Source organism: Bufo bufo, chromosome 2 (assembly GCF_905171765.1).
Source record: "Bufo bufo chromosome 2, aBufBuf1.1, whole genome shotgun sequence".
Lineage (NCBI taxonomy): Eukaryota > Metazoa > Chordata > Amphibia > Anura > Bufonidae > Bufo > Bufo bufo.
Genome location: NC_053390.1, coordinates 714,905,244 through 714,929,706, shown reverse-complemented (window position 1 = coordinate 714,929,706; position 24,463 = coordinate 714,905,244). Strand labels below are relative to the sequence as shown.

At 45.1% G+C, this 24,463-nt stretch overlaps 1 protein-coding gene across 2 annotated transcripts; it reads right to left on the bottom strand.

Annotated features, from left to right (window-relative positions):
- Positions 1 to 231: 231 nt before the first annotated feature.
- Positions 232 to 23,851, bottom strand: FRG1 (FSHD region gene 1). Of its 2 annotated transcripts, none has more exons than XM_040420542.1 (10): positions 23,748 to 23,851; positions 22,404 to 22,487; positions 21,855 to 21,922; positions 20,554 to 20,676; positions 17,971 to 18,028; positions 17,775 to 17,889; positions 15,560 to 15,664; positions 8,955 to 9,046; positions 2,581 to 2,691; positions 232 to 368 (listed from the first exon to the last, which is right to left on the bottom strand). In XM_040420542.1, exons 2-10 carry the CDS (start codon positions 22,463 to 22,465, stop codon positions 332 to 334), a joined length of 771 nt encoding a protein of 256 aa, XP_040276476.1. In that variant the 5' UTR covers positions 22,466 to 22,487; positions 23,748 to 23,851; the 3' UTR covers positions 232 to 331. The 2 variants fall into 2 exon arrangements, with proteins under 2 accessions (XP_040276476.1, XP_040276475.1); XM_040420541.1 differs by having other exon boundaries at positions 23,697 to 23,760.
- Between the last annotated feature and the right edge of the window lie 612 nt (positions 23,852 to 24,463).

Genomic DNA, 24,463 nt, shown 5'->3' with positions numbered 1-24,463 from the left:
CGTAGTACCAAAGTGAATTGGATTTTAACTACAGGAATCCAGACATTACTTTACACATGGTGTGGATCTGTGGAAAATTTCATGAATTAAATCCACACCATTTGGTGCAGATTTTGCTGCTGTGGAATTTCATCAAGTAGACTATGGATATTCTGCGGTCTGCTTGTAACATGTACACATTCGGTTGTGGTAAGGTAAGACGTCTGTCCAGTACCACAAGTCATTATAAACTCATTTAAAAAAAAAATCTTTAATGCAACATATTTTTACTTTGAAACACAATACTGAAAAAATACTACTGATTCTCTCCATCCCCAGCATTGACAGGTCTTCACTTGCAGTATCTATCTGCTTTCAGTTTTGCTCTCCTGTAAAAAAAAAAAAAAAAAACACATTAATATTGGGCTGATAAAACATCAGTATTTACAGATTTCTGCATTCTATTTGTAATAATCTTTTACACAGGTAGCCCTTTTTATGGTTATGTCCCTGATATTCCCGCCATAGTGATTTCACTGCCTACCACAATCTGCTGTCACTATGGACACATGTTCACACTCCTAAATGAATCCATAAGGTTTTATTCAACTGACATATCTATCGTGTGTCTGCTTGAAGTAGTTATCCTTTGTATAAAGCTCTGTATTACATAGTATTCCACAACAATATAGCCTGGAAGTAGTACTCTGCCGGGCAACCTGTTAGGCCTCTGACTGCCGTGGTAACACATTGCCAACCCATGATCACGTTGGTGCCCCCTCCCTCTGTCAACCATGTTGATGCTACACTTGCAGTGTAATACACCTGAGCTTCCGCTGCAATCTCGAGGGGACATTAAGTGGTGCCCACAGATATATCCATCATGATGTGGAAACTAGTACCCAATCGTGACGAATATATGTGGGGTTTTCCAGGAATTTTATATTGATGACCTATCCTAAGGCACTCCTATCAATCAGCTTTCGAACATGCTGTGGTTCTGCACAAAGCCCATGTGATCAATGGACCTGACGTCACAGTCCAAGGTCAAGGCAGCAGCCCCTTTCACCAGATGATCAATGGGGTGCCTGCAGTTGGACCCCCACCAATTTTATATTAATGACCTATCCTGAGGAAAGGTCATTAAAACTTAAAAGGGGTTATCCACCCCCTATAATGCTCCCTGCCCCCATATAATGCCCCTCACACAGGATAACCCCTTTAATTGCCCCTTTTAAAAATTGTATCATCTTTCCATTCAGACATATATGGAATGGATCACAATATAACTACACTACTATTTGATATTAACATTCACATATGAAGATTTCATCCAACAGAAGACCGGATAGAAGTATTAAATAAGCTAGAAGGGAAATTGTAGAGGGGAATAGTAATGGACTACTTAAAGCTAACAAGAGATAAATCATTAGGACTTGGTAAAGTCAGACAGGCATGTAATAGAGGAGCTCTGAAGTGTGAGCCTGCCATCACCACTGTAATTATTTCTCCAATTAGATAGCTCTGGCCGACACTCTCCACAATACCGCTATAGCGTTACGGATGGCAGGTAATATCAAGTCATGTCACAATAAGTGTACCTCTGCCATCATTAATTAAAAATCATTATTCAGAGTTTTTTTTTCCTGAGCAGACAAGTGGAAAAGTTATGTAAAGGCTTTCCAGCTTTTTAACAAATTTTGGCATGGACCAGGGTTGTCAGGTGTGGTGCTGCAGCGGTAACGTGTCCTCCAAGTGTCATGCCACCTCTGGGACCCGCACCAAGAATGAAGCGGGGAAAGGTGGTGGAGGGCACACTGCGCAGTCGCCGTCCATTCATTTCTATGGGGCGGCTAAATATAGCCGAGCGGTGGCTCGGCTATTTCCATCGGTCCCAGAGAAACTAATGGGAGCAGGGGCCATGCATGTGCGGTGTGCTCCCATTCACTTGTATGGGGAAAGCGCTTGGTGGTGGCTGGGGTCACCACTCTACCCACTCTATTCTCGGCGTACGTGTGGGTCCCAGAGGTCCTAGCGCAGTGATGGTGAACCTTTTAGAGACTGAGTGCCCAAACTTCAACCCAAAGCCCACTTATTTATCGCAAAGTGCCAACACAGTAATTTAACCTGAATTCTACAGTCAAACATAGTATATCTTCCATGTACTCTATCATTTAGCTATAATATCCTGCCTACACTCAGTGCGCTGCCTGTGCTGTTCATAGCGAGCCCTGCGCTGATGAAGGGCAGGTAAAATCTAAGTCATATTAGTGTGCCATAGACTTTTTCCAGGGTGCGGGTGCCATAGGTTCGCCAACACTGTCCTAGCGGTATGCCCCCATTGTCTGTAATGGGAATACCCCTTTAAGTTCATAATAAAAAATATACAGTATTTTACTTCTGCACAGGTTAATATTTCCACTTGCTGTCAGTGAATGGGAACATTGCTTACAAGCAGTGGCTGAAAATCTGTCCTGATCGTGTCCACTTGATTAAAAAACAAAAAAGTAAGCTCAAAACATCTCCTAAAGCTAAAATACGTAATAAAAGGCTGTTTATATTTTCACAGTGGCAAAAAAATTTTGCTATCCCAAAATTCACCTGTCCAGAAGTGCTTCATGGAAAGACCCTTCGTTTCTGGCTTTTTTGAGTTCCTTGTGGTCTTCTTTGCTTACTTTAAGTTTACGGTCCTGAAAACTTTGAAATTTTTTGCTGCAAAATAATCAAAAAGAACATAAAATAAATCTAACAGCATTTACAAGTACAGCCTCCTCTCTGTCCTTCTAAGTGCATAATCAGACCAGCACCGTATTCAGGCCACTAACAACTGACTGCACATGGATGGTGTCTGTGAGCTGTGCATTATTTTTTATCGCGCGCCCACTGACTTGGGTGAAAATCAGGACCAATGGTCCATGCAGAAAGTTGGAGCTGTTAAATGGACCATTGATTATAAAGGCCCAGTGTTCAGTCCACGTGCTGTCTGTTCCACACTTGGACTGCAAATGGATGTGAACATTGCTGGTATGAGAGAGATTTTCTGTAATTTTTCAGATAATGAAGTTCTCTGAGATTTTTATATTGATGGCCTATTCTTAAGACAGGTAATCAATATCTCATCATGGGGGTCCACTATTGGTACCTGCACCGATCAGCTGTTCTGCAGTAGCTCCGTCCACCTCACAATGGTCAAGTCAGTGCTCAGCTGTTTTCAGAGCTCCCATAGTGGTGAATGGAGGGTGGCCGTGCATGCGCAGCTCCTCTCACTTCACTTCAGTGGTCATGTTCTGGAGATAGGTGCGTGTCCCACCTCTGGAAATGGCTCCTATCTGACATTGATGGCATATCCTAGCAATATGCCATCAGCGTCCTAGATGGTAACACCCCTTTAAATAGATACAAACACTCCAGTATTTTTACGCTCAGGGGTAGGGGCACTGTGGCTGACCCCCGATGGGGTAGGGGCACTGTGGCTGACCCCCGATGGGGGCCGTCATTGATGGAAGGTATGTGTCACCGAGATTCATGGCCTTGGTGAGGTAAGAGCCGGTAGTTTTAAGTGTCAGCGGCAGCTAGTGCTGATTGACACTGTTTTGTTGTTAGTGTGGCTGTAAAGCCGATCCGGGCCGGCTCTTACTGGGAGTAGCCAAAGTGCTGGGTGGGTGGCTGCTTCCCACGTTCCAGGCCGGGTTTTTTTTTTGGCCTATATAAAACCCAGCCAGCAGTCTCAGCTGGGTTTGGTTTATCCTCCATCTGACAGAGAAGCTAGGGAGTCTCTTTTTTTTTGGGACCTGTGAATTTGTGCCATGCTAAAGGACTGAGAGCCGCATGCCGGGGAAACAGGCCCCTAAAGCCTACTGTGGACTGCAGATGGAAAACTGCTAACCAGGTGAAGATTTTGTTCTATGGACATTGCATGGTGTGAACAAACACCAAGACTGTGAACGGTCATTTTGTTTTTCCTTATGTGTGAACAAACACCGAACTGTTTAACCACCTCAGCCCCCATAGCTTAAACACCCTTAATGACCAGGCCACTTTTTACACTTCTGCACTACACTACTTTCACCGTTTATTGCTCGGTCATGCAACTTACCACCCAAATGAATTTTACCTCCTTTTCTTCTCACTAATAGAGCTTTCATTTGGTGGTATTTCATTGCTGCTGACATTTTTACTTTTTTTGTTATTAATCGAAATTTAACGATTTTTTGGCAAAAAAATGACATTTTTCACTTTCAGTTGTAAAATTTTGCAAAAAAAAAACGAGATCCATATATAAATTTTTCTCTAAATTTATTGTTCTACATGTCTTTGATCAAAAAAAATGTTTGGGTAAAAAAAAAAATGGTTTGGGTAAAAGTTATAGCGTTTACAAACTATGGTACAAAAATGTGAATTTCCGCTTTTTGAAGCAGCTCTGACTTTCTGAGCACCTGTCATGTTTCCTGAGGTTCTACAATGCCCAGACAGTACAAACACCCCACAAATGACCCCATTTCGGAAAGTAGACACCCCAAGGTATTTCGTGAGGGGCATGGCGAGTTCCTAGAATTTTTTATTTTTTGTCACAAGTTAGCGGAAAATGATGATTTTTTTATTTTATTTTTTTTCTTACAAAGTCTCATATTCCACTAACTTGTGACAAAAAATAAAAACTTCCATGAACTCACTATGCCCATCACGAAATACCTGGGGGTGTCTTCTTTCCAAAATGGGGTCACTTGTGGGGTAGTTATACTGCCCTGGCATTTTAGGGGCCCAAATGCGTGAGAAGTAGTTTGAAATCAAAATCTGTAAAAAATGGCCGGTGAAATCCGAAAGGTGCTCTTTGGAATGTGGGCCCCTTTGCCCACCTAGGCTGCAAAAAAGTGTCACACATCTGGTATCCCCGTACTCAGGAGAAGTTGGGCAATGTGTTTTGGGGTGTCATTTTACATATACCTATGCTGGGTGAGATAAATATCTCGGTCAAATGCCAACTTTGTATAAAAAAAATGGGAAAAGTTGTCTTTTGCCAAGATATTTCTCTCACCCAGCATGGGTATATGTAAAAAGACACCCCAAAACACACTGCCCAACTTCTCCTGAGTACGGGGATACCAGATGTGTGACACTTTTTTGCAGCCTAGGTGGGCAAAGGGGCTCACATTCCAAAGAGCACCTTTCGGATTTCACCGGCCATTTTTTTTACAGATTTTGATTTCAAACCACTTCTCACGCATTCGGCCCCTAAAATGCCAGGGCAGTATAACTACCCCACAAGTGACCCCATTTTGGAAAGAAGACACCCCAAGGTATTTCGTGATGGGCATAGTGAGTTCATGGAAGTTTTTATTTTTTGTCACAAGTTAGTGGAATATGAGACTTTGTAAGAAAAAAAAAAAAATCATCATTTTCCGCTAACTTGTGACAAAAAATAAAAAATTCTAGGAACTCGCCATGCCCCTCACGGAATACCTTGGGGTGTCTTCTTTCCAAAATGGGGTCACTTGTGGGGTAGTTATACTGCCCTGGCATTCTAGGGGCCCTAATGTGTGGTAAGTAGGTAAATGACCTGTGAAATCCGAAATCCGAAAGGTGCTCTTTAGAATGTGGGCCCCTTTGCCCACCTAGGCTGCACAAAAGTGTCACACGTGGTATCGCCGTATTCAGGAGAAGTTAGGCAATGTGTTTTGGGGTGTCTTTTTACATATACTCATGCTGGGTGAGAGAAATATCTCGGCAAAAGACAACTTTTCCCATTTTTTATACAAAGTTGGCATTTGACCAAGATATTTATCTCACCCAGCATGGGTATATGTAAAATGACACCCCAAAACACATTCCCCAACTTCTCCTGAGTACGGCGATACCAGATGTGTGACACTTTTTTTGCAGCCTAGGTGTGCAAAGGGGCCCACATTCCTTTTATGAGGGCATTTTTAGACATTTGGATACCAGACTTCTTCTCACGCTTTAGGGCCCCTAAAAAGCCAGGGCAGTATAAATACCCCACATGTGACCCCATTTTGGAAAGAAGACACCCCAAGGTATTCAATGAGGGGCATGTCGAGTTCATAGAATTTTTTTTTTTTTGGCACAAGTTAGCGGAAATTGATTTTTTTATTTTTTTTTCTCACAAAGTCTCCCTTTCCGCTAACTTGGGACAAAAATTTCAATCTTTCATGGACTCAATATGCCCCTCAGCGAATACCTTGGGGTGTCTTCTTTCCGAAATGGGGTCACATGTGGGGTATTTATACTGCCCTGGCATTCTAGGGGCCCTAAAGCGTGAGAAGAAGTCTGGAATATAAATGTCTAAAAATTTTTACGCATTTGGATTCCGTGAGGGGTATGGTGAGTTCATGTGAGATTTTATTTTTTGACACAAGTTAGTGGAATATGAGACTTTGTAAGAAAAAAAAAAAAAAAATTCCGCTAACTTGGGCCAAAAAAATGTCTGAATGGAGCCTTACAGGGGGGTGATCAATGACAGGGGGGTGATCAGGGAGTCTATATGGGGTGATCACCCCCGTCATTGATCACCCCCCTGTAAGGCTCCATTTAGACGTCCGTATGAGTTTTGCGGATCCGATCCATGTATCAGTGGATCCGTAAAAATCATACGGACATCTGAATGGAGCCTTACAGGGGGATGATCAATGAAAGGGGGGTGATCAGGGAGTCTATATGGGGTGATCAGGGGTTCATAAGGGGTTAATAAGTGACAGGGGGGGGGGGGGGTGTAGTGTAGTGTAGTGTAGTGGTGTTTGGTGCTACTTTACTGAGCTACCTGTGTCCTCTGGTGGTCGATCCAAACAAAAGGGACCACCAGAGGACCAGGTAGCAGGTATATTAGACGCTGTTATCAAAACAGCGTCTAATATACCTGTTAGGGGTTAAAAAAAAAAAATCGCATCTCCAGCCTTTCAGCGTTCACAGGAAATCTCGCGTCTCACGAGATGACGCATATATGCGTGACTCTGCGCAGAGCTGCCGCCTCCGGAACGCGATCCTGCGTTAGGCGGTCCGGAGGCGGTTAAAGGATAACTGTCATATATATTTTTTTTTGGAGTATTGGATTGTGGCGATTAATATCACCTTGGTGGCCCTATTTAAACTTTTCACTGTGTATTCAATTACAACTTAATTTCACACCTGTGCTTAAAATAGGGTTGCTAGGCATGGTCCGTCTATCTGTTGAAGGACGGAGGAAGCAGAAGCAGGCAGCGTGCAAGGTCACATTACTGACAGCCAGGGGCTGTAAGTAAATGATTAAAGCCAGGTCCTCCCCAGCAGCTGATAACAGTGCCTGGGCTGTGTGCACTTCTCCCTGTCCCTGCGCTTGGCAGACGCTCCCTCACGCAGCAGAGCTGGAGAATGCAGAGTTGAAGCAGCGCAGACCAGGGAAGGGAGATCTGCTGTCTGCTCAGTGTATAAATGAAAGCAACATGTGGTAAGAGGACCCCTTTGTGCTCCAGGAGATTAACCCTTTAGGGGGGAGGGCTCTGGTTACTGACACTTTTGGGGGGCTATTGTTACTGGCTAGTGAGGGCAGGCGGGATTAGCCTCAGGGTGAGGGCAGTGGCGGCCATCTTAACCGAATAGTGAAATTGCAGTTTTATGCAGACTGGTTGCTAAGGGCTGAATCTTATTAAATATGGGGTAAGTCAGTCTAATAGTAACGGATTCTGGAATATCATGTTATTAGTAACTACATATATGAAAATTGAAATTAGGGTCTAAATGTGACAGTTATCCTTTAAGTTAAAGACTTTGTGATTGCCTCTATACTGCGTCCGCTAGCCTGTCTACCAGAGCAAAACCCACTATATATATATATACATACACACACACACATACACAATAGAATAATCCAAGATCAAGGATTTTGTGCAAGTCACCTGACATTCCACAAATCTTATTTATATCCTGTTTATAATCTGTAGTTTGGTGAGAAAATCATGCAAACGAGTGTCATCATTATCATTAATGTTACATATACAAGGGAATGATTTAGAAGCAGCGTTTTTATTTCCCTGCCTCACAGAGAGAAAATCAGCTATAATCCTCCATGTAATGCTGCAAGCAATGAAATAACGTACTACACAAAATAAATAGGGAGCGCGGACTCCCAAGGTGATCTACTCTGCAGGTTATCTTGGAGCCATTTGTATAAAGCTTCTGAGGGACATTACTGCACGTGACACCAGTGCTTATTCACTAGGAGTGATGGGACCGACCCACAGCATGGTTGCCAAGATAAGGAGATCTTCTAGAGCATTTCTTCTAGTTCGGTGTTCCATTTTCTTACATAAATCTCAGCATTTTCGCAATAGAGTCATTACCAGAACTGCTCCCATTTATACAACCTTTCATCAGCAGAACGAGAGATGCAACAATTCGCTAACAGAATATAGACTGCCATAAGCAGTACTTGATTTTGGCCTAGGACATTTTATTGAACTGTATTAGCGGGACTTCTCCTCTAATACTTGTGTACTGCAGTTTATTATGCCTGCCATCATAATGCCCTATCAGGGCCTAACGGGTGTACTAAGATGGCAGACAGGGGGGCCACTGCTGTCACAGCAAGCCAATGTCACCCCACAATCACATTACAGGGGGCTGATGGCGTTAAAAGGGAGCTCCCCACCTCTGTCAACCACAGCAACATCTATTGGCAAGTTACAATGTCAGCCATTGCAGCAGGATGGCAGCTTTATTTTTCAGCGGAAGCCACTCCTGATGGTGTGGGCTCAGCTCCTGAATATGTTGGGAGCAATTTATCATTCCCCCGCGCCACTTTTCTGGCATAAAAAAGTTGCAATCCTCCTGTTTGTCATTTTGTAACTGGCACATGTGATTTTGTCGCCAGTGGCATTTCTACGCCACCCTCGCCACTTTCCGAAAACTGGGAGTAGCAAGGGGGAGCCAGCTGTATTTTAAGCATTATTTGGAAAGCTTCTAAAAAGGCATGAGTTTTATCTTACACATAATTGAGTTCACACTGTTTAACATTGCCCCGATCTTCATCAGCCAAGTCGTCTTTTCGCGTCGATTCTCTTTCTGTACTGCATCGGACCTGTAATAAGGGAAGAACATAAAGAGACCTTTTATAAGAAGAAGACACTTATTTGCACCTGACTTGCTGCAAACTAGTTTTACTAAATTTCTCTCAAAGCGGCTACCGTAATCTTCTGTACAATCTTATTAGAGTGGTTTTCCGGGCTCCCATTATTTGTGACCTATCCTCAGGATCTGAAACCAGTCACCCTCACCAATCAGCTGTTCCTTGCAGGTGCCAAGGCTACCACAGGTGCTCAAACTGTAGTGGCCGTGGCAGGTTTCTACCGCTCAGCTCCCGTTCAAGTGTATGGGCTAATGGGGGATCCTATCCATCAGTGGCCTCCATTCACCTGCGCAGTGTGCAGTCCATCCCTGGTATAAGTGAATGGTGCCATTTTTGGTAACTTGAAATCTGTCATTGTATTTCAGACCATATTAACGGCAGGGAAAGTGCAGGCAACTGAAAGCCGGAATTAGTACTTACCGGTAATTTATTTTCCATGAGATCACCACGACGGCCATACAAGGAGATTGACCCCTGACCTCTGTAGGGGCAGGAAGCAGAGAAAGGTTTAAATGCTCCCCTCCCACCACCAAACACCAGTGCTTCCAAAATATCAGAGTAAAGGGTGGTGGATACACACGTGAAAAAAATAAATAAACAGGAGAAGATATTTCATCATATCAACCCCCGGGTAAACAATAGGGAGTCAAATACGGGCCGTCGTGGTGATCTCATGGAAAATGAATTACCGGTAAGTACTAATTCCGGCTTTCCATATCAATCACCACGACGGCCATACAAGGAGGTATATCAAATATGAATCTATGGGTGGGACACAGACTGACGAACCTTTTGTCCGAAGGCCATATCAGTCTTTTTAAAAAGATCCAACCTATAATGTTTGGCAAAAGTATGGATACTGGACCAAGTGGCTGCCCTACAGATCTCCTCTAGGGAGACACCCGCTCTTTCTGCCTGAGAAGAAGACATTGCCCTGGTAGAGTGGGCTCTGATATTGCCAGGGCAAGAAAGATTCTGTAAGGAATAACAGGAGGTGATGGTAGCTTTGATCCATCTGGCAATGGAGGACTTGGAAACTTTCTGATCCTTGTTTCTTCCTCCAAACTGGATAAAGAGGCAATCTGGCTTTCTAAAGTCTTTAGTGGTCTCTAAATAATCCAGTACTGCCCGTCTGACATCAAGTGAATGAAGGGTAGATTCCCAATCATTAGATGGGTTGTTAAACAAGGAAGGGAGGGTGATCTCCTGGTCCTTATGAAATTTCGAGACTACCTTCGGTAGAAAACACGGGTCTAGTTTTAGGACTATCCTGTCATCCAGGACCTGTAGGTAAAGCTCTCTAATTGAAAGGGCCTGTAGTTCACTTATTCTCCTGGCTGAGGTGATGGCAACCAGGAATGCAGTTTTGTAGGATTTGTGCTTCAAAGAGCAGTCACTCAGAGGTACAAATGGAGGATGTGATAGCCCCTTAAGGACGATGTCTAGATCCCAGGAAGGTACATGAGACTTTAGGGTCGGACGTAGCCTTGTTGTTGCCTTCATGAAGCGTTTTATCCACCTATGGCTTGCCAGCTCGGTGTCGTAAAAGCAACTAAGGGCTGATACTTGTACCCTGAGTGTGGATGGTCTTAATCCCATGTCGAAACCTCTTTGTAGAAAGTCCAGAATCATTTGGATGTTTGGGGCTGAGGTATTCGGTGAAGGCGAACCTGACCATGAGCAGAAACGCTTCCAGATCTTTAGGTAAATTGAAAAGGTCACCTTCTTTTTGGAAGCCTTTAGGGTTGAAATTACCGCATCTGATAGACCCTGACGCTTTAGGATCTGGGTCTCAGGATCCAGGCTGCTAGGTTGAGGAAGTCCGGGTCCGGGTGTAGGATCGGACCTTGGTGAAGGATGTCTCGTCTTTTTGGCAGAATCCAAGGACCTTCGCTGGCAAGGTTCCACAGGATTGGGAACCAGCTCCTCTTTGGCCAGTAGGGTGTCACCAGTATGACTGAAGTACTGTCCTGTATGATCTTCTGTACCACCCTCGGTATTAATGGAAGAGGAGGGAAAGCGTAATGGAGACCTCTGTTCCATCTGAAAGAGAAGGCGTCCAGAAAACTCGGGCTGTCTCTGGGATGTAGGGAACAGAAAACTGGTAACTTTGAGTTTGCTCGAGTGGCAAAGATCTATTGTAGGTCTCCCCCACTTGTCTACTATCATCAGGAAGACCTCCTCGTTTAAGGACCATTCCGAGTGATCTATTCTTGCCCGGCTTAGGTAGTCTGCTTCCACATTTAGAGACCCCTTCAGGTGGACTGCAGATACTGACCGGACGTTCGCTTCGGCCCAGGCGAATATTTTTGCCGACAATTCCAGCAGGCTGCACGAACCTGTGCCTCCCTGATGGTTTAAATACCTTATCACTGTCGTATTGTCTGACAGGACTCTTACATGATGGCCTTGAAGATGAACCTTTGCTTGTCTTAGAGTCTTCCAGACTGCCATCAATTCTCGAAGGTTTGATGACTGGAGGCTGAAAGATCTGGGCCAGACTCCCTGGTAATAAACTTCTCCGACCTTTGCTCCCCAACCGTACTGGCTTGCATCTGTGGTGATCTGGGCATAGGAATTTCTTGACCACTGCCCCCCCCTGGAGATTTTTAGCCTGTCCTTCCACCAAAGAAGGGAGGTCTTTATCCTCTGAGGGATGATCACCCTTTGGTCTAAGGAAGATTCTCTTCTGTCCCAAACCCTGAGGATCCACACCTGTAGGGTTTGAAAATGGATCTGACACCACTGAACGGACGGTATGCAGGATGTGAGGATCCCCAGTAGACTCATTGAGTCTCTGATGGAACAGATATTCTTTGAGTTGAAGATGGAGATCTTCCTTTGGATGTCCTGTATCTTGCTCTGAGGTAAGCAGGTTATCTGTTTCTGGGAATCCAGAATAACCCCCAGGAACTGGATCTTTGTTGTCGGATCTAACTGAGATTTTTTTATGTTGATCAACCAGCCCAGACTTTCTAGGGTTTGACGGAAGAAACTTAGATCTCTCAGCAGGAGAAGAGCGGAACTGTTTGAAATCAGAAAGTCGTCTAAGTACGGAAAAACTGTCAGACCTTTCTTTCTTAGATAAGCCACTACCTCGATCATTAGCTTTGTAAAAACTCGAGGGGCTGATGATATGCCGAAGGGGAGAGAGGTGAATTGGTAATGAAGGTCGTGATGGTCTCTGACCGCGAACCTTAAGAACCGTTGAGAGCTGGGATGTATTGGTACATGATAGTAGGCGTCGGTCAGATCGACTAAGCACATTACTGAATTGCTTTGGAGCAAAGGGACTATAGATCTTAGGGTCTCCATCCTGAATTTTTGATAAGTAATGTATCTGTTCAGGCGCTTTAAGTTTATTATTGTGCGGTAGGATCCCTCCTTCTTCTTCACTAGGAAGGGGTTGGAATAGAAACCCCCTCCCTGTTCGGATAGAGGTACTTTCACCACTACCCCTTTTGCGAGTAATTCCCGGATGCCCACGTAAATGGGATGATTGAAGTCTGGGACCGCAACCTTGGTGACTAAAAACCTCTTTGGGGGAGGGTCCGAGAATTGTATTCTGTAACCCGACCTTACAATCCTCAGAGCCCAGGAGTTTGAGGATATTTCCTCCCAGCGGGGAAAAAACATCCTCAATCTCCCCCCCACCCTGATGTCACTGGTTTCCATTTCCTTTTTGGGGGGCAGAAGCGGGAGCCCTACCTCTCCCCCCTTTGGGGTAACTGAAACGGCCCGACTTGCCCTTACCAGTGTATTGACTACCTTGGTTGGAAGGGGCATGAAAGGGATACTTCCTTTTATAGACCTTCTCCTCCGGAAAACCCTTCTTTTTATCGGAGGCCCTCTCTAGGATCTTCTCTAGTTCAGGTCCGAAGACATATTCTCCAGAGAAAGGAATGCAACATAATCTGGATTTTGACACTTTGTCCCCCGACCAGCACTTCACCCACAAGGCACGGCGAGCTGCATTGGACAGATCCGCATCCTTTGCTGAAAAGCGTACTGACTCCGCGGAAGCGTCTGCCAAAAAAGCTGTAGCGGATTTTAACAGGGGAATGGCGCTCATAATCTCATTTGTAGAGGAATCGTTGGAGGCCCTATTCTCTAACTCAGAGAGCCAGATGAACATAGATCTGGCCACTGAGGTGGCTGCTATGTTCGACTTAAGCGTGAGCATGGCCGCTTCCCAGGATCTTCTCAGCAGGCCGTCAGCCTTTCTATCCAGTGGATCTCTGAGCTGAGAAGCATCCTCAAATGGTAGGCTGTTTTTTTTATTGACCCTAGCTACCTGGGCGTCAATCTTAGGGATGGTATTAAATGTTCTAGCTTCTTCCTGATCAAAGAGAAGCCGGTTTTGGAAAGATCTGGCGACACCTAGCCGTTTTTCCGGATCTGCCCATTCATCCAAAATCATCCCCTTGATGTTATCGTTAATAGGGAAGACTCTGGATTTCTTTACCCTGAGACCTCCAAACATTTCATCTTGTACTAATGGCGTAGAATGAACCTCCTCTACTCCCATAGTAGCTCTGACGGCTTTTAAAAGCTCGGGCATATCCTCAGAGGAGAAATAAAATTTCCTTCTGTTTTCTGAAAAATCCAGTTCAGAGAGCTTATCTTCATCCGCCATATGTTTAGAGGAGGAAGCTGAACCCCCATAAACCTCAGAGTCAGATGAAACATCATCGTCCGATTTGTGGCGTTTAGCAGGGGGCTCCGAAACAACAGGTTTCTCTGTTTGAAGAGAGGAAAAAGCTGCAAAGGAGGATTTAATCTCTTCCTGCATCATGGACTTAATCTCGTCCATGAGGGACGGTTGTTCCTCCCGGACAATCTTAGCAATGCAATCCCTGCACAGTTTCTTAGGGTAGTCATCAGGAAGTCGTTTGAGGCATGAAATACACTTCAATGACTTCTTGGGTTTTCTCAGAGTATCTTTTGCAGTCTGGAAAAGCCAAGAGAGAACCCCATTAATAATGTGCCCCGGTGAGAGAGGAAGAAAAAAAACTCTCCCCTATGGGGAACTTACGGACGGTAGAGTAGAGGCCTCGGTATGTTCAGAAGCAGACATCCTGAAGTACAGCCGAAATCAGGTAAGTACTCACCGCAGGACGCTGCAGCAGGAGAATCCATTTGAATTCTCCCGCCTCCTGAAGCCGGCCCCCTCCGTCCGCGTCACTTCCGGAAACGTCTGGCTACCCGGAAGTGACGAATTTGTATAGCGCCGCACGGCGCTGGGCGCACAAGCCGGCATTCCGTGCTCCGGGAGCAGGCCCCAGATGAACCGGAGGCGAGTCTCTAACGCAGGTACGCGACTCCATTCCACTTCTGGACCTTCATCTCCACGGCGGCTGCCTGCGGAGACCTTTCTCCGCCCCTGTCCTCTGTAGGGACAGGAAACACTGGTGTTTGGTGGTGGTAGGGGAGCATTTAAACCTTTCTCTGCTTCCTGCCCCTACAGAGGTCAGGGGTCAATCTCCTTGTATGGCCGTCGTGGTGATGATATGGAAACCTCATCTACATCTAATATAATAAAGAGCTGATTACTCCTGCTATCTTGTATTCTTCATTGGTTAAGTCCTCATGTGTCACCAGTTCACAAGTGCTCCCAGACAGGAGAAAGGGTTACAGGCTCAGACAGTTACCTCTGAAATTGGGCCCATCACCTCTCCTGTTTTCAATTCTGGAATATACTTTCATATGACTACCGTATGTTGTGCCAGTCCTCTTTTATTAACGCTAGACGTTTATGAATGAATTCCCAGCAGTCTGCCATAAAGGTCCAACTGGGTGTTACCAGTTGGGGAGTTGTCCCTGCACAGTCTCACACTATCCAATCAGTGCTGCCAGTAGCAGACTGTGCAGGAACACCCCCCCAACTGGTAACACATGGTTGGACCTTTATTGCAGGCTGCTGGCAATTCATTCATAAACGTCTATTAGGAATAATAGAGGAATGGCACAACAGAGCCATATTAAAAGATGCTCCAGAATAGTTTTTCTATAGTGAAAGTGACATGTCAGGATAGGTGCCAGGTGCTCTTTGAGCACATTTAGGCTACTTTCACATCTGCGTTTTCGCTGGATACGGCAGGGATCAGCAAAAACAAATCCGTTCAATAATACAACTGTCTGCATCCGTTCAGAATGGATCTGGTTGTATTATCTCTAAAATGAACAAGACGGATCCAGCACTAAAACCATTGTAAGTCAATGGCTGCGGATCCGGCATTTAGGTGCACCCCGTTCCGGTTTGTTCAGTTTTGTCCCCTATGATAATGATGGGGGACAAATCTGAAGCGTTTTCCTCCGGTATTGAGATCCTATGATGGATCTCAAAACCGGAAAGGAAAACGCAGATGTGAAAGTAGCCGTATACACTTCATTTCACACAATACACCTGGCTAGAAAGGTGGTGCAATTCACGAGGTATAACTAAAGGGCAGGCAGCCTAAATACCTTTATCATCTCCGCTTCACCGGCCGTCTTACTGTGTGCTACTAAGTCTCCTTCTTCATTGCAGCCAACAAAACAGCTGTTCGACGCCAGCAGAGCCGTCTTCCCCTGAAAGTGATCAGAGAACCCTGTGTAAGTAGAAAATACACCAGTGCACAATTCTGGAAAGTGCAATGGACTGTGAAGAGAATATATACTGCTGATCAATAACACCGATGGAATGGATTTAAGAAAAATATAACGTCTGCCATGGAATACATTTTATTGTCTAAATTGGTTCAAAATTCTGTGCGGACTAATTTCTCAATCATAACACAGAATGTTGTGTGAAAGAAGAGTCTGCTGACAGACATGGGTCGGGGCCAGGAAGTATATAAAGTATATATTACCATCTATCTATATATTTTAATCAATGGAGTACAGTAAAAATGACCTCTGAACGCTGCAGGTGCTGCTCCCCCAGCAGAGGGGCTGGGTTCATACATTGAGCCTGCAGGCCTGACCGTAATGCACTGGCTCCCCCAGCAGAGGGGCTGAGTTCATACATTGAGCCTACAGGCCTGACCGTAATGTACTGGCTCCCCCAGCAGAGGGGCTGGGTTCATACATTGAGCCTGCAGGCCTGTCCGTAATGCACTGGCTCCCCCAGCAGAGGGGCTGAGTTCATACATTGAGCCTGCAGGCCTGACCGTAATGCACTGGCTCCCCCAGTATACAAATTTCATTTTTGATAAATAGCCCCCTGCTCCTACCCATGCCTGTCATCAGTTGGCATTGACAACACTACTGACAGACTTCCTTTAACCCATTCAGTCCCAGAAGGTTTTTTGTTTTAGTTTTTCACGCCCTGGCTTTCAGGGGCAATGACTTTTTATTTTTCCCGTTTACATAGCCGGATGAGGGATTGTTTTTTTTTTGTTGCTCTTTCTAATTCCACCATTTAATAATGCACACGATGTAGTGGGGAGCTGGAAAAAAAATGCAATTCCGCAACAGTTTTATGGGTTTACCTAGACGGTAAAACTGACCTGTTACTTTCATTCTCCAGGTCAGTATGATTACAGCGATACCAAATCTAGATCGTTTTTTTTTTTTTTTTTCATTTTAAAACTGAAAAAAAAAAAACTTTGATAAATGTTTTTTTTTCTTCTTTTCATGGCCATAGTCTGACCCCCATAACTTTTTTGTAGTTAAGTGTACGGAGATCATTTATTGTGGGACAATCTGTACTTTTAATTGACCGCATTCTTTTTGATCACTTTTCATTAAAAAAAAATTTGGGAGGTGATGCGACCAGAGTCCAAAAACAATGAATCGGCCATTTTGACTTTTTTTTCCATTTTGCCGTTTGGGAAAACAATTTTTATATTTTAATACTATGGCATTTTCGCATGCAGCAATACCCATGGATATGCATTATTATTATTTTTGACCATTTGGGGAAAGGGAGGTAATTTGAATTTTTTAATTGTTTAAAACATTGAAGTGTATGAGAGTTTCAATGTATTCCTATGGAGTCCTGCTACAGGCATGGGCTGCACAGGAACTAATGTGCGGCATCTTCAGTTGCATCCGGCTCCCCAATCTCTGCCAGGGGGAGCCAGAGCACAAAAGGGTAATATCGATCACGGACTTTGGTCGCAGGTGTCTGGTGCATGAAGCAGCAGGCACCTGGCGGTTATAGTGCCTGCTGCACGCACAAGCGGGCGCCATGTTTAAAGTCCTGGCCAGCGCCGTACTGGTACAGCACTGGTTGGGGAAGGGATTAGGTAAATACCTCTCTAAAATAATAATTCTGCAAAACCTTTACTTAAAACTCAGCGTTGTGCCATTCCTCCATTACACCTACCAGAATTTTATTGAATAAACTGACAACTAAATGCTGCCAGTAGGGGGCGCGTTCCTGAACAGTTTGCCATCGTCCAATCAGTGCTGGCATTCCTCTTTAACAAGTGAAATGATAACAACCAGTTGTCAATATATATATTCATACATGTCTAGGAGGAATAACAGAGGAATGGCACATTACTTCTTTGAAAAGATGCTCCGGAATTACTACTTCTTAGGGAATACAAGTATTTTGTAAAACAGGAAACCTGACGATCCTCTTACAGCTATGACTATACCACTATAAACATACATCAGCACAAAAGTGTGCGCCTAAAAACGATGGGAAGCTGGAGATTTTAAACGATCATAGGCATTTATTAGAGCTTACGTCTTGAAACACAGGCTCCCATTGCTCCCTAGCGCCAATTGCATCTGCACGACCCACGACCAGGCCCTCCGAGTTTATTCCCAGGTACTTCCCATATCCAGACTTCAGTGCAATCCTTCAAAAGAATGAGGTAAATAGATGAAATGTGTCATATAGCAGTTTTATGTACGTAGTAACAGGAGCCCCCTGTAATTACCTGGAGTCTGAGAGTTTAATAGCTGTGAACTGCTCTGGTGGAGCTGGACCCTCATCATCTGGAAGGAGAGGTAGAAACATTTCTTCAGGTAATGACTGGAATTGTAACAGGGATACGTCTATGTGATCCCACAAGCGGACAGGAGCCGCTTTACAATGTACATACCATAGGGAACTGCATAAACAGTAATCTCCTAATATACAATATATCCTTAGGCCCGTTTCACATCAATGTTATGCCGATCCGTCTGGCTGTGAACAGCCTGCTGGATCCGTCACTGCCGGGCGCTACCGGAATTCTGTCCGGCCCCATTAACTATAATGGGTACCAGCGGAGATCTGGCCACAACCCAGGAAATACAGTATGCAATAAATTGGCTGGATGAAAAAAGCTGCATGCAGTGGTTTTCGTCTAGCGGATTTTTGGCATGTTTGCCGGGTTGCGTCCGGATCTCCATCGGTCCCCATTATAGCCTGGGAGTGCTGGATACAGACATTTCTGGTGATGTCTAACTCAGATGGGCCAACTGAGCGGTCGATTGTCGAGAAGGAAGTGGTCTTTCCCAACAGTCGACTGCTCCTTCAGTGAATGAGAAGGAGCATTTACATGTAGTGATCTCCTTCACTCTATGAGGATGGGGCAATCACTATTGCGATCCCTCGTCCTCATACAGATCGCTGTTTAGACCCCACGATCGGCTGTCCAAAAGCCATGATCGGTGGTGCCAGCATGAGCGACAGGATCACCCGATGAAGGAGCTTTTCACTCGTTCATCAGGTAATCGACGGCACATTTAGAGGGCCAGATGATCAGGAACGGTCTAAATCCACCTTTACATAATAAAGTGTTTCAGCTCCATCTTGAAAAGGTCATGAACTGAGGGGAGTATAGATGAAAAGCTGTAGTGCTCGGGCGGCACTGCCAGGCTTTGTATGCTATGATCTGACAAGGACAGAGCCTGTAGTCATCCTGTCTATGCAGTTGTTATATCTGAACCTTATTATATGTATGATCATCATTATTAGGGATTTATATAGTGCCTTGACATTCTGTGGCCCTGTACAATGAAGCTTACAATCTATAGGGTAAAGGATAGAAATCTACAATAAGCATATTAGGGCGGATAATAGAGCGGCACTGATCGGGAACATGCAGTAATGGTTTCTGTTGTATAAGGATGAACAATCGTTACTACGATCGTTCGTCTCCATACAGTTTTACACTTTTAGGTGCCATATCATATATTCAGTCCCCCGACAAATGAGTCTTTTGTCGGCAGATTAGTGGCACTTTTACACTGGGGGACATCTATCAACCTATTTACACCACTACTTGCTTTTTAAGCAAAAAGGGACACACTTAGCAGGAGGGGACGAGGCTTTGCGTGGTTACAGCTGATGTCTGTGTCAGCCCCTAGCTGGTGTACACTTCAGTATCTGGTGCACGGACTGTCAGAGATACGACTAATGCATCTGCCTCTTAATAAATTAGGTGCAACTCTCTCTAGCGCACATGGATCAGGAATGGCGCGTAGGAACGCCAGTCCTGATAAATGTCCCTCTATGTAATGTTTTCTTATTATGAACATTCCCAATAGAAACTATTTCAACAAATTTATAATGGGTTATCCTATGAGTAATGTAAAAAATTAAAATCGGATAAGATATAGCACATGCCAATCTCTTTCTAACAAAGCTAGAACCAGCCCTGTACCTCACATGGATCCAGAGATCTCCCCATTCATTGCTCTGCTATATTTATATCAAGCTGACAGCTCAGGGGAGTGTCTTTGCTGCAGCTCAGGGGGCGTGTCCATGCTCTCCCTATCACGGCTCAGGGGGCGTGTCCATGCTCTCCCTATCACGGCTCAGGGGGCGTGTCCATGCTCTCCCTATCACGGCTCAGGGGGCGTGTCCATGCTCTCCCTATCACGGCTCAGGGGGCGTGTCCATGCTCTCCCCATCACGGCTCAGGGGGCAGTGGAAGGATGAAAGTGAGCATGTGCGGCCTTCTCAGTGAGCAGGTCAAAGAAACAAGAAAGAAAACAGCAGGTGGCGCTATACAGATACATTTTATTGAATAACTCAGTGGCTATGCTAAATTTTTAATTACATGCAATTACAAAAGCATTCAGATCCATGTGCTGGTTTGAAAAACTGTTAAATATTTTTCATGGGACAACCCCTTTAACTTGTCCACCATCGCTTATACCCCTGGCAAACTGCTGAAATTGTTGAAGGAGGTTATTGAAGACCATACAGAAAACACATGCCACCCATTAACTTGAATGGGTGAACATGTCATAAGTGGCCAAGCTGAGTCCACCCGAGCAAAAGCCACTCTTTCTTAGCAACTTTCAACTCTGGCGGTGGAGAGACCCCTTGCACGATGCCCATTTGCCCCAGTAGAGCCCATGGAATATGATGGTCTAACCAAGACAACTGCCTTAACCTTGTTTGACTTTGTTTAAAATATGACGAGTACAACAGGTTCACAGACCTCGAGATGGACACTAACCTATTCACTGAGAGCCATGTGGACCGCCATGTTTGTGGGGGAATGCCAACTATTCGACAAACTCACCCTTGTGTGGGGCTCCAATAGTAAACAGGCCAGTGTCCAGGGCATGGATGTAAGTTCCTTTGTCCATTTCAACAGCCACCGTCCCTGAAATGTCACCAAGGCATCTGACCACCCACCAGTTTCCTGAAATAAGCAGATGTTTAATTATAATGTAAAACATTACTGAAAAAAAAGCATAGTTTTAGGCTATAGACTGCCATAGATAAGCGGGTATTCCCCAAAGGAATAAATGGGAGCTGTAGGGCACCTTCACACACGGCAGATTTTGTGGCAGAAAGTTCCCCAACTGAAAATCAGTTTCATTCATTTGAATAAGCGGCTAGCACACGGATTTCTGCAGGCTCCATTAAGGCGAATGGAAAGCTCCCATAGAAACAGCAGATCATCTCGCTAAAAGTCTCACTGCACTTCTATCTACAGGCGCCTAAACCTGACCCATCATACCACTCAGATGTTCTCAGAGACTGGTGACAATGTGGAAAAGTATATACAATGTCTGTCACAGCAGCAGAGGATGTGATGGGGGCTGTCAATGTTCTCATGTGTCTCTTGGGGCTCATGGACCTCAGTGTGATATCGGTTTATACCCCAGATAGCACACTGAGCCATACACGTCAATGGGGCCATGCACACACCTGCTTTTATCATGTATCTGTGCCCAATCTGAGAACCTCACCAAAGCCCTCTCTAATGGAGCGAGGAAATGATGGCACGCACGTGGACGCCACGAGTTTCTCACTGATCTCTTTTTTGGTTTTGTACGGCCTTAGGACTTATGCACACGAACATTGTTTGGCTCCGCACTTCTCGAGACCCAGATGTTGACCCTTCACTTCGATGCGGACAGCACATGGAGTGCTCTGTTTCGTGGATCCACAAAAAAAATGAAAAAAATAGAACATGTCCAATTCTTGTCCGTTTTGCTATGGGCGACCCTTTCCTTTCCGCAAATTGCTGAATGCACACGGGCGTCATCGGTGTTTTGTCGTGTGCATGAGCTCTAAGGGTCCATTCACACGTCCGCAACTGTTTTGCCATCCGCAAATTGTGGATCCGCACTTGGCCGGCACTATAATAGAAATGTTTTTTCTTGTCCGTGTTCTATTTTTATGTGGGGCCGCGGAATGGAAACGCGGATGCGGACAGCACACAGTGTGCTGTCGGCATCTTTTGCGGCCCCCGTTGAAAATGAATGGGTCCGCAATCGTTCTGCAAAATTGTGGATCGGATGCGGACGTGTGACTGGACCCTTATGCAGAGATTCCATTGATCTGATTACGCAGGACGGTCACCACACTCACCCACAATATCCAAGCTATCTTCTTTCGATTCCTCTCTCTTCCTCTTACTGCTTTTATGTTTTTTCTTGCTGGAAGGAAAGGAGTAGTTTAGCGGTAGGTATAGTGCAGGGTTCAGGTCCGCAGGTACTGTGGGGTCCCTTCAGCCCTGATGAGAAGTTTTACAAAACACAAGGAGACCCGCCACTTCTACAATGGGGAATGTAAAGGGATTTCAGCTCCTGAAGATGCTTTGTAAAGCAGCAGCCGTATATGAGCCACCTTACAGCACAGAAAGAAGAATTAGCGGCTGCGTTACCTGTCCCTGCGGCAGGACTGTCCTAGGGGGCGCCCTAGTAGCAGAGGCATTTATTAGGGGCTCTCCTGCAGCAGTAAGACTGGGAATTGCTGGCTTAGAGCTGATTACAGATACTCCCCCTGACCTGCTGACACCTGTAGTGCCACATGGCCTTGGCTACTATAGAATAGATGACGTTTATTTGTTTCCTAAACTCCATTTTCTCTGTAAAACCAGAGTTTTTCCTCCTGTGCTGGACTCGCTCAGCTTCTCACCTTTTATCCTTCACTCCCTTCAGCACCAGCTTGGTGGATTTCACACGAGAATATTCAGCCATGGTGCCAGGAACGATGTCCTAACTGGTGGAGAAAAGAGGGACAATATAATAGATATGTCTGTGTATAATACAGTCTGGATAGTTTGTGGGCTGATTCTGCTGACTGCCCCATACACATGCATCCTCAGCCTGTGCCGATAGAGGAGAACGCCCCTACACACCTGACTATGAGAAATCACTATGCTGCAGGAGATGCGGTCGTGTGCATCAGGCCTTGGACATGACCTATGTCTGATACAAACTGTCCAGTCACTTATGGGTTTGCCATAAACCTGCCATTACGGTGCACTGGAGAAGTGATTCACCAGCCATTACTGTGCACTGGAGAAGTGATTCACCAGCCATTACTGTGCACTGGAGAAGTGATTCACCAGCCATTACTGTGCACTGGAGAAGTGATTCACCAGCCATTACTGTGCACTGGAGAAGTGATTCACCAGCCATTACTGTGCACTGGAGAAGTGATTCACCAGCCATTACTGTGCACTGGAGAAGTGATTCACCAGCCATTACTGTGCACTGGAGAAGTGATTCACCAGCCATTACTGTGCACTGGAGAAGTGATTCACCAGCCATTACTGTGCACTGGAGAAGTGATTCACCAGCCATTACTGTGCACTGGAGAAGTGATTCACCAGCCATTACTGTGCACTGGATTAGTGATTCACCAGCCATTACGGTGCACTGGATTAGTGATTCACCAGCCATTACGGTGCACAGGATTAGTGATTCACCAGCCATTACGGTGCACTGGATTAGTGATTCACCAGCCATTACGGTGCACAGGATTAGTGATTCACCAGCCATTACGGTGCACAGGATTAGTGATTCACCAGCCATTACGGTGCACTGGAAAACTGATTCACCAGCCATTACGGTGCACTAGAGAAGTGATTCACCAGCCATTACGGTGCACTAGAGAAGTGAGTCACCAGCCATTACAGTGCACTAGAGAAGTGAGTCACCAGCCATTACGGTGCACTAGAGAAGTGATTCACCAGCTATTACTGTGAACTGGAGAAGTGATTCACGTTTGTTATATATAAAGAAACAATCCATCTGTAATACCACTATAATAATAGGTGACACGTCGATTACCCCATTGTAACTGATGGAGCTTTCACTACCACAATAATGGCTCTGATGAGCACCGCACAGGGACACCATAGGGCAGGTATCATTGCTTCCGGCCCTGCTGTGTATAGGTCCCGTATCAATCATCAGTACGTACATAACACAACGACAGACCCCGCTCTGCTACACCGCACACAGCACCACTCACTTTTTTCCGGAACTGCTGCTGCTGCTACCTCATCACAACACGACGCAGCGGAAGTTTCCCCTGGAAAACAGCTCTCAACAGGGCCAACCATGATACAACCCTGGAACTAACAAGACGGTGCATGGTAATACTGCAGTTTAGGAGCGCCCTCTAGTGGCACTCATAGTAACCTGCTGGCTGGAAAGACCTAATGGTTCATCATTCACTACTCACTCCGCCTGGAGCAACAAGAAGTGATATCTGTATATATATTATTTATAGAACTCATTCTGCTGTACTATGCATGGTATATATGGAATTTCGAGCTCAGGCACAAGACCCTATTTTTCATCTGTGTGCTATCCAGTATCCACTTTTTTCTGCAGATGGGAGTAGTTGTACTCATTATGGCATTTCTCTCCATGTCGCGCCCTGGGCCGTGCAGTCATAGGAAGGATGCGCCTTTTCTTCATTCTTTTTGGTCCACACCCTGGTTTTGGGGCCCCTGCCTGACCTTAGGTGGGGTGCACTTGGTGCAGATGAGTTTTGAGGTGCAAAGCATGGTCACTAAATGATGTTACAGCAATGCAGGTGTAGGTGCACACAATGATAAGAGTTTACTGATAAAATAAAAATAATTATTACTTTATTATAAATATATTCCCAAATACCTTTCATTAGTTATAATGGCTTGCTTGGTCTAGGGAGCAATCATTAGGAGAAATAAAATGGCCGCC

Coding starts and splice junctions, on each gene's coding strand:
- FRG1 (XM_040420542.1), bottom strand. CDS start 22,465: ATGGCTGAATATTCTCGTGTGAAATCCACCAAGCTGGTGCTGAAGGGA. Junction 15,665..17,774: donor GGGAGCCTGTGTTTCAAGAC/GTAAGCTCTAAT, acceptor GATCACTTTCAG/GGGAAGACGGCTCTGCTGGC. Junction 369..2,580: donor CATGAAGCACTTCTGGACAG/GTGAATTTTGGG, acceptor TTTTTTTTACAG/GAGAGCAAAACTGAAAGCAG.